The 18,347-nt window shown below is 38.6% G+C and overlaps 1 protein-coding gene across 3 annotated transcripts in view; it reads right to left on the bottom strand.

Annotated features, from left to right (window-relative positions):
* Window positions 1-1,383: 1,383 nt before the first annotated feature.
* Znf326 (zinc finger protein 326) overlaps window positions 1,384-18,347 on the bottom strand; it is a 39,184-nt gene continuing 22,220 nt past the window's right edge. For all 3 annotated transcript variants that reach the window (XM_034509064.2, XM_076937835.1, XM_076937836.1), the window contains exons 8-12: window positions 11,183-11,330; window positions 10,079-10,178; window positions 6,590-6,720; window positions 5,593-5,688; window positions 1,384-2,533 (exon numbers count right to left, since the gene is read on the bottom strand). In XM_034509064.2, coding sequence (XP_034364955.1) covers window positions 2,177-2,533; window positions 5,593-5,688; window positions 6,590-6,720; window positions 10,079-10,178; window positions 11,183-11,330 — 832 coding nt within the window. In that variant the 3' untranslated portion in view covers window positions 1,384-2,176. The remainder of the gene's footprint in view (window positions 2,534-5,592; window positions 5,689-6,589; window positions 6,721-10,078; window positions 10,179-11,182; window positions 11,331-18,347) is intronic.

Raw genomic sequence — 18,347 nt, forward strand, 5'->3', positions numbered from 1 at the left:
AGACGTCCAGAGACATTTTATTTTAAAACATCCAATTTAGGGCAAGATGACTCAGTGAGTAAAAGTACCTGCTTCCAAACTCAACAACCTGAGTTGGATTCCTAAGACCCACATCGTAGAAGAAAACCTGATGTAGGTATCTGATCACACTGTAAACCCAAGATTGTGTTGTTTATTTGGAAAAACCTGTTTCTACTTGTGCCTTAGCCATACCTTTAATCCCTCTGGCTGGAACACGGACATGCCCTTAGTACACCTTTAATCCCAAACAAGGAAGAAGGAAGAAGGGGTGTCTGAGATCAATGTCTAATTGAGGTGCAAAGTTATGAATCAGAGAAAGATGTGACAGGAGTCAGAGATAGGATGTGTCCAACTCTCACAAGAACAGCACAGAAATTATTAAAAGCAGCCCAGAGAGTCACTGAGTTCAGTGCAGGGGAGCTGAGTCAGAGCTGAGGGGCAGTGCAGGGTTGCTGAGTTGGTGGCAGGGAGTTCAGAGGCAGTTTTTACCTGGAGACAGGTTGCAGAGAGAACAGGCTAAACAAAGGTGAAGACAGAATGAGCCAGGGAATGAGAAGGAGCCAGAAGATTAAAGCAGATTGCCAGAATTAGTTTGAGGCCAAGCAGAGCAATTCAGTCAGAAGCTGAGAGAAGATTGAATCTGTCACCTTAGCGAGGAGTTTGAGCTAGAACAGCTGAGTTTAACCAGCCAACCAGAGTTCAGAGAAAAACTAGAAAGGGTGAGCTGAGTCAGCAGTAGGTCTTCAAGATGACATTTACATCAGACGGAAAAAGTTACTTTTACAGAGCACAGAGACAGATCTCTGCCACTTGCAGGCTACCAGCCTAGTTTCAGCTTCAGTAAGAGACCCTCTCAAGGGAAAAAGGTAAAGCACAATACAGCAGGACACCTGGTATCGCCCACAGACATATGCACCCACATATACAGTGCCCACACCTGTGCACACACACATAATACTCACATACACACTTCAGCAAATGCCCATGCACTCAGTGATTTAGTGCTTTATTACCTAAGTCGTCCATCCAATGCCTTAAAATTTTGAGGTCAGTTTCATTAAAGAGAAAAGGTTGGCATCCTGATGATTTAAGGAATATAACTCCTGGTGCTCACTAAGAGGCTAGCGACTTGTACAGCACTGCTTTTCAGTTGCACAGACTACTTTATAATGGTGACTTAAAATAGTCCAGTATAATGATGACTTAAAATAGTCCAGTCTCATGTCAGGTTAATATGTAGGTAGTTTTGTTTTTTTAAAGAAAAGTGAGAGAGTGAAGGAGAAACAATTATTATTTTTTTTTAAAAAAACAGAAGGCTTGATTCTTGGTTCAGGCAAAACAGACATGACAAAAGAACACAAATTATTTGTATTAAATTGTATTTTCAGGAAGATTCCAAGATTTGACATAGGCACAGAGAAAAGAACAAACTAAAGCTAGTATAAACAAGGTCAGTTACAGACTGTCCTCTGAATGTGTTAGAAAATATACAGTAGTCACACTTTTTAAAAATATGACTGAGGAAAATGTTTTAATTCAAGTCTTCTCAATCACTTGAAATACTTGTGAGCTAAACTCATACATTAAGGCAGATATTGATTTTTAAATACTCATTTAATTGATGAAATGTTTAAATTGCAATCAAAGGAGAAAGTTCTTGTTTAAAAACAAAAGAAAACATTTTATTACTACAAAGGGAACTGTACACAAAATCCTTTGAGCCATCTTAATGCTAACTGCTATTCAATGTAAAAGAATACTCAAATCAGGACAAAATACTTGTCCAATCAATCTGGAGTAAGTATTCAAAAACTGAATGCACACTAAAGGTTCACACCCAGGAGCAGCGTTTAAGTTAAATGATCACAGCGGGCAGAGGAGCACGCACAGCTAGAACCCAACACCAGTAAGGCCATAGAAACTAAGCTTAAAAATCATACAAACAATTTATCATATCTAAGTTTGATATCTAGAAAAACTAAACTGAAATCATCTAACTTCATTTTATTAAACAAGTGCCAAACATTTAAAAATTATATAAAACAAACTTTAATATGTGGAATGCATGCAACATGGTGTCAGCTCATATCATAAGGTACTCAGCATCTTCCATTTTCTACAGTGGCAGCCAGTAAGGCCCCTGTGAAGTGTGCGCCTACATCTGACTGTGCTCACACTGCTCGGCGGCGGCACAGGCCTGGGCAGCAAAATCCTCTGTCCCCTCCTCCTCCTCGACCTCCTCCACCTCCTCTGCCTCCACCTCTGCCTCCCCTGCTTCCTCTGTTTCTCCCACTGCAGCAGCTTCCCCTGCTGCTGCTGTGTTCTCCTCTCCCTCCACATCCCCTTCTTCCTCCAAAGATCCAGCTTCTCCTCCTTCCTCTCCTTCTTCTTCCTCCTCCTCCTCCTCCTCATCCTCTTCTTCGATGGGTTCATCAATCTTCTCTTCATCCTCTTCATCTCCTTCTATCTGCTGATCCTGAGCATGGTCTTGAATTTCAAAAGGATTCTCTCCCTAAACAAGACAAATGGCTTTTACACTCAACACATTTGTTTTTCTATGGCCAATACTTGCTGTATCTTAGGGAAAAAATAGTATTTAAAGTTCATTTTACCTATGACAAATTTACTCAATATTTTAAGTATCTACTTCATTCCAAATGAGTATATTAACTTATTATATTCCTTAAATTAGAGCACTTTTTAAAAAGCCAAGATTTTAACTAAATTTCTAAAATCCTATATAAAATACAAGTAGAAATATGTTTTTCATACAAGCAAAACAGCTGACGCAGATCATCTACTTAACAATGCAACTACTCACTGTGCTTCCGGTCTGGGTCTCCTAAGAGCTCAATGAAAACCATAAGTGCCCTTGCTTTCACCACTAGACACCATGCCTTGTACTTATGCTTGCAAAAATTAGAGAAACCTACTTTTGGCAAATATTCAAAGGTAAAATTTTTCCCTCTTATTACTTTTATCCCGTGTGTGTGCATATGCACCATGCACATGGTCAGATAACCATCAGCTGCTTCTCCTTCCCAAACCCAAGGACTGAATTCCGGTCACTGGGCTTAGTGGCAAGTGCCTTTATCTGACTGAGCCACATCAGCAGCCCTGTATTTTATCTTAGTAATTATTTATCTGGATTAAGTCTCATATAAAATGGACATGCTAGAAGACTGTATTAATGTGAGAAACAAAGAGGCAGTGAAGCTTATTAAGCTTCTATTAAGGCTGGTGCTACTTTAAGATGGATCAGACAGAAACCTGTAGGATGACGTGGAATCATAAATGCCTGGGTAGTGCAGTTGAATGATTCACAATGGGCTTAGAAGGCCCAGTGTTCAGTCTCCACACAGAAGAAAAGAGGGGTGGACCCCAATGAAGACTATTCTAATAAGAATCCACCGATAAGAAGACTCTGAAAGATGTGGGCCATCAGAACAGAATATATACGTTATCATGGGGAGAAGGGAAGTGGTGGGGGCTCTCTGCATACAATTAGAATGTGAAATACACAAATGTTTAATATCATCCATAAATAAATCTTCAGTCCATATAGAAGAGTGGCCAAAGTAAAATATTTATATGAATGGATTTACATGAATGTCAGCACTGAGCTGACAATGGGCGTAGAGTCCCACAAGGCACGGCCTAATAAGGTGGACATCAGGAGTAAGTCAGTGCTGGGATAAAGCCTGGAAGCAACCATGGGCAGGAGAGAGAGAAGAATGCTCAGAGAAAACAGCATCTGCCAAAAGTGGAAGTTTAAAGAAAAAGTGATAAATGACCAGTGTCAAACAACAGAACAGATAAAAGTAAAAAAGGGATTGAAAATCATTAGAGTCCATCACTATTAAAGATGAAGATGACAATCCTGATGTCATGCCTCGAGAGCTGTGCATCATGATTTTTAAGGCCAGGTAGGCTAGGCTAGCTCAGCAGAGAGCCTCAGGGATGCCCCTATCTCTAGCCCCAAGCACTGACATCGCAAACATGCAGCCCATGTCCAAGTTCCTCGTAAGTGGGTTTGGAGGGTCACACTCCTGTCCTTACACTTGCACAGCTAGTCCTTTACCAAATGAGCTAACTCTCAAGCGCCAAGATGCTAATTTTTAAAGCAGTAAATGTGACAACTGATCACTGATAATCTTAACTACAGTTTTAACTATGATGTAAGTGGGAGTTAGAGCAATAGCAGCTGTCCAAGAGCATGCCTCTACAATTCATTTCCTCTAAGTTCACAAAAAGCACTCACTTGGTCCCACACAAGTGAAAGCTGTCAAGTCCCGAAGCCCTTTCTCAAAATACAAACTTCTCATCAACCTCAGGCCTTCTGAATCAAAACTACCACAAAGAAGCCTGACACCCTTGAGGAGCAGACAGTGGTAGTGCACACCTTTGATCCCAGCACTCAGGAAGCAGAGGCACGTGGACCTCTGTGAGTCTGATGGTAGCCTGGTCTACAGAGTGAGTTCCAGGATAGCCAGGGCTACACAAAGAAACCCTAACTTGGAAGGGAGAGAGGGAGGAAGAGAAGGAAAGAGAGAGAAAAGGAGGGAGGGAAGGAGGGAAGAAAGAAAACATTTTAGAATACTAATCTGAAAAGTTTGAGAATTAATCCAGAGGGTCTTGTGTTCATAAGGCCTGAAAAGTTGCCTATTTAACCACACCTTTAAAAAAGATCCTGATTCTACTCTTCCAGGTGAGAAGTCTTCAGTTACAGCAAATACCAGGAATTGAAGAGCCCAACACAGGGCAAGCTGTCTTCTGAAGTATGGTAAGAAAAGGCAGTAAAAAGGGGAGAGCCAGAGTCCAGGAACAATCAGGGAACTGGTGAGCACTGTCTGTCTAGAGAAAACACTGATAAGGGGCAGGGTATCAGATCCAAATAAGGACATGAGAATGATCAAACACAACACGGATGAGGAGAAAATAACTGAATATACATAAATCTAAAGGAGGAACCCTCTGTTTTCCTAGTGCAAAAAACATGCGCGTGGGGAGAGCAAGGATGGACTCTGGGCTAAGTGAGGAGGGACAAGCTGAAACAGTAACTATGGAAGAGAGAGCCAACCAACCAAACTGAGGGCTGGGGAAACACCTCACTCATGAAGCATTTGCCACATAAACAGAGACCACAGTGTGAGCCTCAGAGCCCAAATTAAAAGTCAGGCCTGGTGGCATAGGCTTGTTTATCCCAGAGTTGAGGAGGCAGAAACAGCTGGGTAGCCAGCAGCTTCACTAAGTATGCAAGTCCCAGGCCAATCACAGACCTTATGTCATAGCAAGCTGCAAAGCTCCTGAGATGACATACTCAGTTTTCCTCCAGTCTGCACACACACATACACCACCACAGGAGCCGTTTACAAACTTACCACATGTGACTAAGACTAACATCCTGATCCTCTAACACACTGATTAGAGCTAGAAGGGGAAGGAGACAGGAAGGAGACAGTGAGAGGAATCCTTCCCCTTCTGTGCCTGTGCCTGTTTTAGTGTCACGTTAGGACTCTAACGCACATACTTATACAACGTGTCCTAAAACGCTTTTGTCCAAAGTCTTACCTTAACAAAGCGCTCATATCGTGCCTTCACGATTGGGTTGTTTAAGATGCTTGTAGCAGTCAGCACACTCTCCCTCTTTATCTGTTCCTTATAAGCCTGTTTGGAAAATAGAACACAGTTCTAGAAAGCCATGGCATGGAAAGTTTAGAGACTTAAAGTGGCATTTTACACGCACATTCCTACATATAATGATTCTTACAACACATTAAGCTATGAACAACTATAGCCATTGCACTTGTAAGTGTACAAAAGACTATGAAGTGAAACTCACACCATTACAAAACAGAGACTCACATCTCAAGTCTCCTCTATTTAGTCATTAATTTTTAAATCTTCAAATCCATTTTACAAATGAACTCATTTTTCACAATATAAGTACTCATGTTTTCTGAAGTAAAGTCAACTAGATAAAGCCCAGTATAAAGAAAAACAGCATGTCCTAATGAACAAGCAGCCCGTGTGCTGTTGAAGGCTATCCTGTTCAGCAGTCACAAGAGAAATAAATGCTAATACTAGTGTGAAATGTGCTTTCCCAAACAGAAAAACAGGCCAGTCATTATGAAATTTTCCTTTCCTTTTTGTTAAAACACACACATATTCACAAAACCATTTTGTAGCAACTTAAAAATAACAAAGTAAAAACAAAAGCTGCTTTTCAGGTGTCATCTCCTAATGCTCACTATCACAGGCACCGTTTATTAGGACTTACATGTTAGTTAACTGACCCTAAACAAGCACAGAAGGATTCCAGCTTCATCTGTCATCTGTTATCTGTTGATAAGCAAAGTTGGATAAGGAACTTCTCTGGCACTAGGATTCTATTCCAGAAAGCCTTGCTCCCAGTCCATGATCTCAACTGTGATATGACTCTCCCTCTAAGCTGACACACAGCTAGCTGTTCATATTGAAGACACAGTACAGAATGTCTGAAACAATGGCCAAAGGAAAATTTAAAAACTGGTAGAAAATTCAAGAACTGTATAGATTCCAGACTCACCTGCTTCCCTTTGCCATGGTCTGGAGACTTTAGGTGCAGCTGAACTGAGCTGTGTAAAGCAGGGATGTACACGCTGCAAGCACTACAGTGAACAGTCTCCACTTTCATCATGTGATCATCCGCAGTAACACCTACAAACAACTTTATTAGGGAAGAACCGCCCACACATCCTTACTCCTGACAGATCAAGTTCTCACTAGTTCCCATCATCATTCTTACTCCTTACAACAAAGGATCTGAGCATGGAGGTGTGTGTCACGTTCTGCACCTCTCGTGTCTACACATGTATGAGCATGGAGGTGTGTGTCACGTTCTGCACCTCTCATTTCTACACATGTATGAGCATGGAGGTGTGTGTCACGTTCTGCACCTCTCGTGTCTACACATGTATGAGCATGGAGGTGTGTGTCACGTTCTGCACCTCTCGTGTCTACACATGTATGAGCATGGAGGTGTGTGTCACGTTCTGCACCTCTCATGTCTACACATGTAGGGGTTTGTCAGATCCTCCAAGTGGAGTTGAAGATGCCTGTACATTAGCTGATGTACATTTTCTTAACTGCTGAGCCACCTCTCCAGCACCACGTCACACACTCTCATCGTCACTCATAAGTCACTCATGCTCAGAGCTTTTAGTCCACCTCCTCAAAAAAACACAGTTATTTTAGTAAAGTAAGAGTTCCATTATTATGTACATTGAGTGGGCAGAAAAGGCAAAAAAGATGCTATAAGGAACAAAACCATTCATTCTCAACCTACAGAATGGCCACTCTCAAAGAATCTCGAGCTGACTATGTAGCTCACTGGCAGAGTCCTTGCCTAGCTCTTATTACAAAGTGGAGTGGTTTGGGTGACAATATCCCACATAGATTCTGGGATTTAACAACTGGGACCTATGTGGTGGTGCCATCTGGGGAGGCTTCACCTTGTTAAAGGATAAATGTCAAATCCGAGCTGGGTTTGGAGTGCTAACACCCTGCTTTGGTCTGTCTCCTGCTTGGGTTTGTGGTACAAGAGGTGAGCTCTCAGCCTCCTCTCCCTGACACCAAGCCTCCCTCCTGTTGCCAAGCTTTCTATGTACCATGCAAAGGGACTGTAGCCTTACACTGTACACAATGAAGGACCACTAATTTCCTGAAATTATGTGATCACATAGTAGAATTCAAAGAGAGAGAGAGAGAGAGAGAGAGAGAGAGAGAGAGAGAGAGAGAGAGAGAGAGAGAGAGAGAGAGAGACAGAGAGAGACAGAGAGAGAGAGAGAGAAACTAAAAGGAAACGACAGAAAAGCGACTATGAATTATTCAGAGAACAGGTAAGGATTTGTACACATGCAGCATGTTTTTAGATTTACTTCACACAGATGCCTACGTGACACGTAGGTACTTGGTGCCACTGGGGTCATTAGAGGGTGCTGGATCCCCCAGAATGAGAGCTATGAATGTTAGGAGTGACCATGTTGGTCCAGGTAGTCAAACCTGGGTCCTTGGCAAGACTAACAAGTCTTCTCAACCACTGAGTCATCACTCCATCCCTCAAATGCAACATTTAAAGGAGGGGTAAATAAATAGATTTGTTCACCATGTAAAAAGTCCAACTACAGGAAACCATGCTGCACATGAATGGAAGGAACTTCCATTACTTCCATTATGAATGGAAGAACTCCTTACTTCTACTTTGGTGGATGGCAGAGCTATTGTTCAAGAAAAATACTTTGAGGTTTGGTTTCCTTATTTAAAGACTGGCAAAGACAATGACAAGTTTGGAGATATGCTGTTTTATTTTGATTTATTTTTATTATCTTTTAATTTTTTTGCATCACTGTGTCTGTGTGGGTAGTGCTGGTGCCCAAGGAGGCCAGAGTGTCAGACCCTCCTGGAGCCGGAGTCACAGGGAGTAGTGAGCCACCAGACACAGGTGCTGGGAACCAAAGCAGGCTCCGCTCAAACAGTGCATGCTCTTAACCTTGGTCATCTCTCCAGGCCCAAATGTTGATTTTATACGACTACTGAAAAGATGGCAGCAGGCAAATGAATGAAGGAAACAAGATTTCAGAAAACAGATCTGTGCTACACCTACAGATATGATTTCCATAGACATGTTAATTTAAACTCTGTATGTAAATTAGTTCACCTGAAAGAAGCATAAAGGAAGATAATAATGAAAACAATGACTGTTGCAGTCCAAAGACTAAAAGCAGGTCAAGGGGATTAAGAGAACACTGGGACAGTAAAGGGTGGGGGGAAAACAGATCCGCAGACAACAGAGTGGGTGGAGAATGCTACTGAAGATGTTTTAGACAATAACCATCATTTTGCATTGAGCTCATACCTGTAATCCTAGCACTCAGGAGGCAGAATTGCTGCAAGGTTAAGGCGAGGGGCTATGCAATATAAGACCATATCTCAAAACAAAATATGGGCCAGCTTTCTGTCCAAGTAGTCTCAGCAGTTAATGAGAATTGAAGCTGTTTATTAAGTGTAGCTGCGCGAGCTCAAGGACGAGGTGTCAGGTGGATGAGAGTTAAAAACACAAGCGCTTTGGATTAGACATATAGAATGCTCAGCAGTGGAGCTGTGGCCTACAGAATGCTGCCTATAGAATGGTTGTTTACAGATAAAAAGGCAAGTTATGATAGAATTATGCTTTTTTTCTTTTTGGTTTTATTTTTTAAGTATGAATAGGCTTACTTATATAGGCTTCAGTGATGGAATCAAAAAGAAGGAAAGACTGAAAACAGTTAATGATCTAGATTTCAGAGAGAAATAACAGAACTGGAGCAAAGGCTCAGAGATTAAGAATCAGAACTGCTCTTGCAGGGGACCTGCGTCTGATTTTCAAAACCCACATTGGGGGTCTGGGTGACTCCGGGTCTAGGGTACAGAAAGCCACTTCTAGCTTCCTTGGGCATTGCAATCATAAACAGTACTCCCACCCATATGATTTTTTTAAAAACTTATTTCTAAAAAAAAAATTAAAATTAAAAAAAGAAAAACAGCAGGAAAATTAAAGGCAAATCCTTCATCTAAAGCAATGCTTCTCAACCTGTGGGTTGTGACCCCTTTAGTGGTTGCACAGATATCCTACATGTTAGATATTTACATTACAATTCATAACAACAGCAAAGTTACAGTTATTAAGTAGCAACCAACTGGTTCTCAACCTTCCTAATACTGTGACTCTTTAATAGAGTTCCTCATGTTGTGGTGACCCACAATTATAACTATAATTTTGCTACTGTTAATATATTTTTGCAGACAGGGGTTTGACAAAGTCAAGTCCCACAGGTTGAGAACCTCTAATCTATACTGAAGAAAACAGGTAACTATAAGCAATAATAAACATGCAAGCTAGAAACATGAAGTTAGGAAGTCTACGTTTGATATGCTACAGCAAGTATGACTGTGAATTGTATCAGTCTTGAGGTTTTCAGGTTATGATAAATAAAATATAAACATAAATTTATAAAAACAACTTGCCCTAAATACTCACCTTCCATAATATCTTTTTCAATTATTTTGTAAGCTTCTGGGTGATTAAGTGTCTGTTGCTTACGAATAGATGCTTTTTTAAATTTATTCACCATACATTCCTAGAAAATAAACAGAAAAAAATGCAGACTCTTCAAGGAACACCTACTGTATGCTCACCCTACAGGGAACACCATCACTGACAGGCACTGCTGCTCTGTAAGAACAAGAAACCCACAATTTACTTGATGAGATTTTCATGAACCACTAGAAAACTGCTTCACTTTTCACAATGTCTTCTAGGCATCTGGAGTGAGAAATCTCAGGTAAGTGGGTGAATCATAACTGACAGATAGAAACCTATTACGGGAAAATTACAAGAAAAAAATTTAATCTAATCAGAGGACATAATTCTGCTAGATATAGAGGTCTGAGTGAATACTGTATTTTTAACTTTCTACCAGCCCAAATTAGCTTTGTGCAATTAGCAGTTCAGCTCAAACCTCCTCTTTTAGCATTTCTGACAGAAAGCATTGTTTGCTTTTTCAAGTCCCACAGTATTTCTGCAGTCTTGGCATTTCCATCTAAATAAAACTGTCTGTGCAGCCTTGAACATGTTTTATTTCCAATTACAGTTGGCTCATTAAGAGTAATGCTAATGGTCTTCAAAATAATCTATTAAATTGACAACCACTTGGAAAATACGAAGACACCACACAGACGCCATTCTTCCCTGGCCCTGAAGTTCCGACTCCGCTGTCTAGTGACATGTCATTCAGCTTCTATGGACATGAGCTCATCTGAAATGAAGGGTTAATGTACCAAGCATATTTCCAGGTACACAGTGGATTCTGCAGGAATGACAGATGAATCTGAATCAATGAATAGCTAAAGGAATTCTTTTTCCTGACAACTTTTTCAGAAATAACTATGAGAAATGAGTTCTCAAGTTAAAAATCCAAATTCTAATATGAAATTCACATCTATATAATTTTAATGTTTCCTTAAATGAGTAATTATCAGTTTTTTAGAAATATAAACAGGTGAGGGAGAAATTGTAAAAAGTGATCAAATAAATGTAGATCAAACAAAATGTTTCCCATTTCAAAAAAAAAAATCTACTTACATGTAAAAACTCCATAACTACTTTATCAAATTTGGTTTGTTTCTGAATATGATCTAATGTCTCCTGGTGTGAAGAACTTTCCAAGTGCAGTTCAATATCTTTTTCTTCAAAGGTGCGAAATTTACAAAATGAACATGTGAATGCCATTCTATAAAGAAAAAAAATTTTCTTTAAATATTACCTTATTCATTTAGAGCCTCTAAAAACAGTTTTATTAGTTGAAATTATTCTTTTTCTAAATTGAGGTATAAGGGAAAAATAGTATTTAAGTTCCTATTCAAACAGCACAGCCACTGAAGTACTTTATATTTTAAGCTTCTGCTATAAAAAAAATATAAGGACCAAAAAGGTGATAACCTCAAGCCTGGGCCATTGAAAAACTACAATAAATGTAAAGAAACATCGAGTTCCAACCCCCCCAAAACAGATGTTTTGGCCACCCGCAAGTTTCTAAACCATTTTAAACCACTTCTAAAGGCAGATAGACATAAAGTAGTAATCACTCGACTCCACAAAGCTCTGGGATGTACAACAGTTATGTCAAGAGGACTAACAGGCCTAGAATGCACAAATACACATTATTTAAAAGATGAAAATCCATCCAGAATGAATTCCTCCACAACTTCCCTACTTTCTTTGTATGCTGTTATTTCTTTTTTCTTAAATTATGACAACAGCCTCCTGATTGGGATCTTTTTGCACTGCTATTAGAGCTAACTGAGCTAACTGCTCAGTTCATATGGTTATCTCTATTTGTGATCTTGGGCAAGTTATTTCTCTGGCTTCAGTCTTCACAGAGGTGACACATAAACCCCTTAAGATGGCTCCTGTCACAGTCACTCAGTTAATTAGTGCTACTCCCTACAACAGGTTACTGCTTAAATGCATCACTGACTCCTTAATACTCAAAGGGGGTGAGGGTGAGAGCTGGCTCAGTGGTTAAGAGCACTGACTGCTCTTCCAGAGGTCCTGAGTTCAATTCCCAGTAACCACATGGTGGCTCACAACCATCTGTAATGGGATCTGATGCCTTCTTCTGGTGTGTCTGAAGACAGCTACAGTGTATTCATATATAAAATAAATATTTAAAAAAAAAAAAAAAAAAAAAAAAAAAAAAAAAAAAAAAAACAAAGCAACAACAACACACAAAAAAAAAAAACAACCAACCTCAAAATGCTTTCAGATGCTACTCTCTCCTCTTTTTATCTGTACCCAAGAACCTCTTAGCAATATATAGCACATCCTATGTCTTTATTCAACATTTTAATTATGTTACATTTTTAAATCATTACTTCCTTCTAATCCAGTTTTCTACTACCATATAATCAGTTAAATGTCTACTTGTTTGCTTTTACCTTAAGGCAAGCAACAATCTACCTGGTTGCCTCTCACAATTCTTGCAGTTCTACTATTCTTAGATCAGTTCAAACAACACCTTCATCATGTTGCCTCCTGGAATCTACTGCCAGTGATTCAAAATTTATTCTAATAAGACCGACTACTTCCTATCTCTCTTTTGGCACTCTTCCAGCATATACTGCTGGGTTTCACTGCAGGCTCTCCTAAGTAGTACACACAGTTCCCTCTTCATCATAGTGAAAACATTCAAATATCAAGGAACCTATCCAAACGTAGTCATTTACCATCAACCTCAAACCTCCTAACAAAGTAAAACTGCTCTGGCTAAACATCTGGAGACGGCTGTAGAAGTAACTCACTAGCAGTGCATATCTGTAATATGTGTTAGGTCCTGGGTTAGTCATAAGTATTTCTGCAATATGTGTTAGGTCCTGGTTTAATCATAAGTATTGTTTTTAAAGTCTAAAACACTGTAGGATTTTTTTAAAGATTCATATTCTATAAAATGACAATTCAATTGAATTGCCAGGCTTAAAGCTATGGAGGAAAAAATGAAAAACATAATCCTTTCATTTTTTCCTAACTGCAAAGTTTATTCTACTAACAGTTATATCAAATTCAAATCTATTTACAAATTTTAATGGGAAAAGTACTCAGAATAATTAAATACAAATCTTAATTTTATAATAAATAATCATATTTAGACTCCTATATATTTAACACTGTTTAATTAATTTCCACACTAAAGTATAATATAACTATTATTTTATTTATGCCAAATGGAATTTAAAGAACTATGGAGCAGTGGAGAAACAAAAACCAAATGGTCCTGTTAAAACTCCAACTCCACCAACCCAGACAGATCTCCTACTTCCTTCTCCCAGGTCTAGCTCAGCGAGTCTCTCTGACCTTACCCATTCACTCCTTTTCCCCAATCCTTCAGATATATCCCAGGCCTCACACCTAATGCCCTGGCCTAGGTTTCTGCCAGAATACTGTCTACCTACCTGTCAACCCACCCACTCCTCCCATGCTACATCTAACCTTTGCACAGAGCCTGACCCAATGCCCACCTTCCAGGCTTGGACCATATCCTGTCCACCAACCCAGTCCACTTCACTTCATTCCACAAGCCATGTCCATCCTTTAGTTCCAAGCCACTTACACATTCTCTTCTGCCCCAACCTGTTTATATCAGACTGAGAGCTAACAAAACAACTCCACATGCTAGATCTCATCAGAAAAAAATACAAACAATATGAAAGAACAAGGCAGCATCTTCTGTCCAATCCTACCACTTCTGTAGAAATGTTTGCCAATAAAAAATTACCTAAATGAAACCGAGGACACAGAATTTAAAAGAAAAATCATAAACTTCACCCAAGAATTCAAGAAGTTTAAAAGCACAAAAAAACATCTCAATGAAATTAAGGAAACAGAACTTAAGGAGAATAAATTCCTAAGTGATGCCCAAAAGAACACAAACCAGGCTGAAAGAAATGATGAACACAGGCCTGGGCTTGAGAATGGGACTCCATGAGGAGACAGAAACACTGCGGACTCAAGCTGAGATAGACAGGGAGAGTCCAGTAACTCAGCTAGAGCCCACAGGAACCCTGATAAGGGAGAATCAAACCTAAGATAGAATGGATCAGGATACAGAGAAGAGGAGAGGACCTAGACCAAAGAAATCAGACATATAAAAACTAAAAAACAAAAACCATAGGAAAGAAACATACAGGAAAAGTGAAACACCATGAACTAATCAAACCTTCAAATTATAGGCACAGATGAAGGAAAAGAATCCCAAGTCAATGGCATAGACCAGATGTTCAACAAGATTACAGAAGAAAAGTTCTCAAACTAAGGGAGGTCACACTCATACAGAGAGAAGTATACAGAATATCAAACACACTAGACAAGAAAAGAAGCTCCCCATTGGCATAGCATAACTAAAACCCTAAGTATATATACATACAAAGATAAAGTGATTTGAACACTGTAAAAGAAAAACACACAAGTCACACATAAACAAACCTATCAGCATAACAGCTGATTTCTCAGGGGAAATTTTGAAAGCCAGAAGGGCCTGGAACAATGCATCCCAAGTCCTAAAAGACTACGACAGTGAGCCCAGACTAATATACACAGCCAAAACTAACAGCAAAACTATCTACCATGATTGAAGAAGAAAAGAAAACCTTTCCATGATATAAGCAGCACAAAAAATATATCCAAAAATCAAACCTAAGGAAAATATAGAAAGCAATAATTTGGGCTGAAGAGAGAAACTGAGCATAGCAGAGACTATGGAAAAAATATGAAGCCATAATTATTAAAACACAAAGTACCACTGAGAATACAACACCAAGAATCAACAACATGATGACTGTAATTAACAAGTACATTTCAATAATAATTTTAAATATCAGTGGCCTCAATTCTCTAATCAAAATACACATGCTTAGTGAATGGGCAAGAAACAAAATCTATCTGTTGTCTACAAGTAACACACATATCTTTAAATATATAGGCACTGCCTTAGAGTAGAAGTATGGACAAAGGAACTCTAATAAAATGGGACCAGAAAGCAAGCAGGCTTCTCAATTCTAATACCTAACAAAACAAATTTTAACAAGGGATACTTCATTCTAATAAAAGGGACAGTTAACTAAGAAAACATTACCATCCTAAATATATATGCACCAAATTCTGGAGCATGCTATTTTATCTAAAACAAAACAAACAAACAAACAAAAAAACACTACTGGATTTAAAGACACAGATTAACATCAAACCATTAATAATAGGGTATTTCAAAAGGGCCATAGTGGTACAAGCCTTTAATCCCAGGACTCAAGAGGCAGAGCCAGGTAGGTCTCATTATGTTTGAGGCCAGCCTGGTCTACAGAATGAGTTCCAGGACAGCCAGGGCTACACAAAGAAGCCTTGTCTCGAAAACCAAATACAAAACAAAAAATAGTAGGGGATTTTAATACCTCACTTTTCCCCAATAAACAGTCATCTAAAACAAAAATAAAGAATCATCAGACTTAATTAACATCATACATCAAATGGACTTAACAAATATTTACAGAATATTCCACCCAAACACCAAAGAATATACATTCTACAAAGTAGCACAGATGCTTTGCTAAAATAAACTATATCCTGGGAACCCAAACAAATCTTTACAAATTCAAAAGGACTAAAATCACTCTTTGTATCCTAGTTGACCACTATGCAATAAAATTTAAAGCTGACAGCAAACGCATTTCTAGTAAATACACAACTCATGGAGACTGAAGAACGTGTTGCTGAAAATGAAACAAAAAAGAAATTAAAATTTCCTGGAGTTAAATAAAAATGCAAACATAGCAAACCCCACCCCATAAGGAGAGTCTGCAGGTCAGGTGTCTACATTAAACGGATAAAGAGTGTAAGTGAATGACAATGATGCAAGCTAAAGACATGAAAAAGAACAAACCAAATCCAAACCCAATCGATGGAAAGAAATTAAAAAAAAAAAAATCAAAGAAATCAATGAAACAGAAACAACAAAAACTGTACAAAGAATCACTGAATCTAAGAGCTGTTTAAGAAGATAAACAAAATTGACAAACCCACCTCTCAACAACCCCCCATCCAAAAAAAAAAAAAAAAAAAAAAAAAAAAAAAAAAAAAAAAGAAAAGAAAGAAAAGAAAAGGAAGGAAGAAAGGAAGGCAAGCAGGCAAAAGAGGATCCAAAGTAACACAATCAGAAATGACCAAGGAAATATTACAACAGACACCAAAGAAATTCAGAATATTATAAGGAAATATTTTAAAAACTTATATTCCATTAAGCTGGAAAACCTAAAAGAAATGGATAGATTTCTAGATTCTGCAAAACTACCAAAATTAAAGCATGAAGTCAGCAACCTTAGAGCTTTCCAGGTTAAAAACAAAAAGGCTGGGACCAGATGTATTCACAGCAGAATTCTAACAGACATTCAAATACTATAGCAAACTCTTTTCCAACTATTTCAAAAAATAGAAACAGAAGGGGCACCTCCAAATTCCTACAAAGCCAGCTATCACTCTTAATACTAAAAACCAGGTAAAGACAGCCCCTTCCAAAAGAAAAAAATAAAAATAACTGCAGGCAATATCCCTCAACACAAGACTCAAACATGCTCACTAAAATATCTACAAACAGAATGCAGACATACATTAGAAAGATTATCCCATATAACCAAGTTGACTTTATCCCTGAGTGCAGTGATGGTTCAACATACTCAAGTCAATAAAAGACAACAATTAGATGCAGAAAACTGACAAGATCCAACATGCCCCCAAGGGCTTAGAGAAGACATAACAACATAGTAAGTGCTATGTAGGAGACACCCACAACCACTAAATGAAGAAAAGGTTGAAGCAATCCCACTGAAGTCAGGAACGAGACAAGGATGTCTACTCTCCCCACTCCTTTTCAATATTGTGCTTGAAGTACAGCAGTAAGGCAAAAGAAGGAAATTAAAGGGGTACAAATAGGGAAAGAAATCAAAGTATCTCTATTGCAGATAATGTGATAACTATACAGACCCCAGACATTGTACCAGGAAATTTTTATAAATGATGTATTAATGTGGCAGGATACAGAATTATCTTGCATGAATCAAGCTATTGAGCTTTTCTATACACCAACAACAAACATGCAGAGACAAGGTCTTAGACACATGCCCACTCACAATAGCCTCAAAGAAAATTAATTATCTCTGAATAAACTCAACCAAGGAAGTGAAGGACCTCAAAAATGAAAACTTTAAGCCTCTGAACAAAGAGAAAAAGACAGTAAAAAAATGGAAAGGCATCCCACACGCAGGGATTGAAAAAATTAACATTAGAAAAATGACTGTTTTAACAAAAGCTAGTTACAGATTCAAAGCAAGCCCAAATCAAAATCCCCATCTCATTCTTCACAAAAATAGAAAAAAACTATCCTAACATTCATATGGAACCATGAAAATTCCCTGATAGCTAAGACAATCCTGAGCAAAACCAAAACAAAACCACAATGCTAAAGGGATTACTGTTCCGGATCTTAAGATCCACTACAGAGCCATAGGAATAAAAACAACACGGTGCTGGCACAGAAACGGACAAGCAGACAATGGAACGAGATCAAAGACCTAAACATGAGCACACGTACCTTCAACCACTTAATATTTGACAAAAATGTCAAAAACACAATCTGGAGAAAAGAAGGCATCTTCAGCAGACAGTGCTGAGAAAACTGGATTCCACATACAGAAGAATGAATACAGACCCACATCTATCACCTTGTACAAAAACTAATTCCAAATGGATCCAACACTTAAAAGTGAAACCTGAAAATGCTAGCAGAAAACACAGGCAATATCCTACATGATACAGCATAGGAAAGGAATTCTTGAATAAGACCTCATTTGCCCAAGAATTAAAGATAACATCTGTCACATGGGACTTCATAAAATTAAAAATTATCTGCACAGCTAAAGAAACAATCCAAAAGGGGAAACCCACGAGAATCTTGGCCAGCTACACATCTGACAAAAGATTAATATCCAGGCTATATAAAGAACTTAAAAAAAAAAAAAAAGGCCCATTCAAAATATGGGCCTGGGTCCTGAACAGAGTGGTCTTGAATGAAGGGGGGTGGGGAGAAGGCTAAGAAAAAAAATCTCAAAAGACATTCACCATCCCTAGCAATAACAAAACAAAACAAAACAAAAAGAAAAGAAAAGCAAAACAACTTTGAGATTTCATTTTACCTCTATCAGAATGG

This window comes from Arvicanthis niloticus, chromosome 7, assembly GCF_011762505.2.
Source record: "Arvicanthis niloticus isolate mArvNil1 chromosome 7, mArvNil1.pat.X, whole genome shotgun sequence".
Classification (NCBI taxonomy): Eukaryota; Metazoa; Chordata; class Mammalia; order Rodentia; family Muridae; genus Arvicanthis; species Arvicanthis niloticus.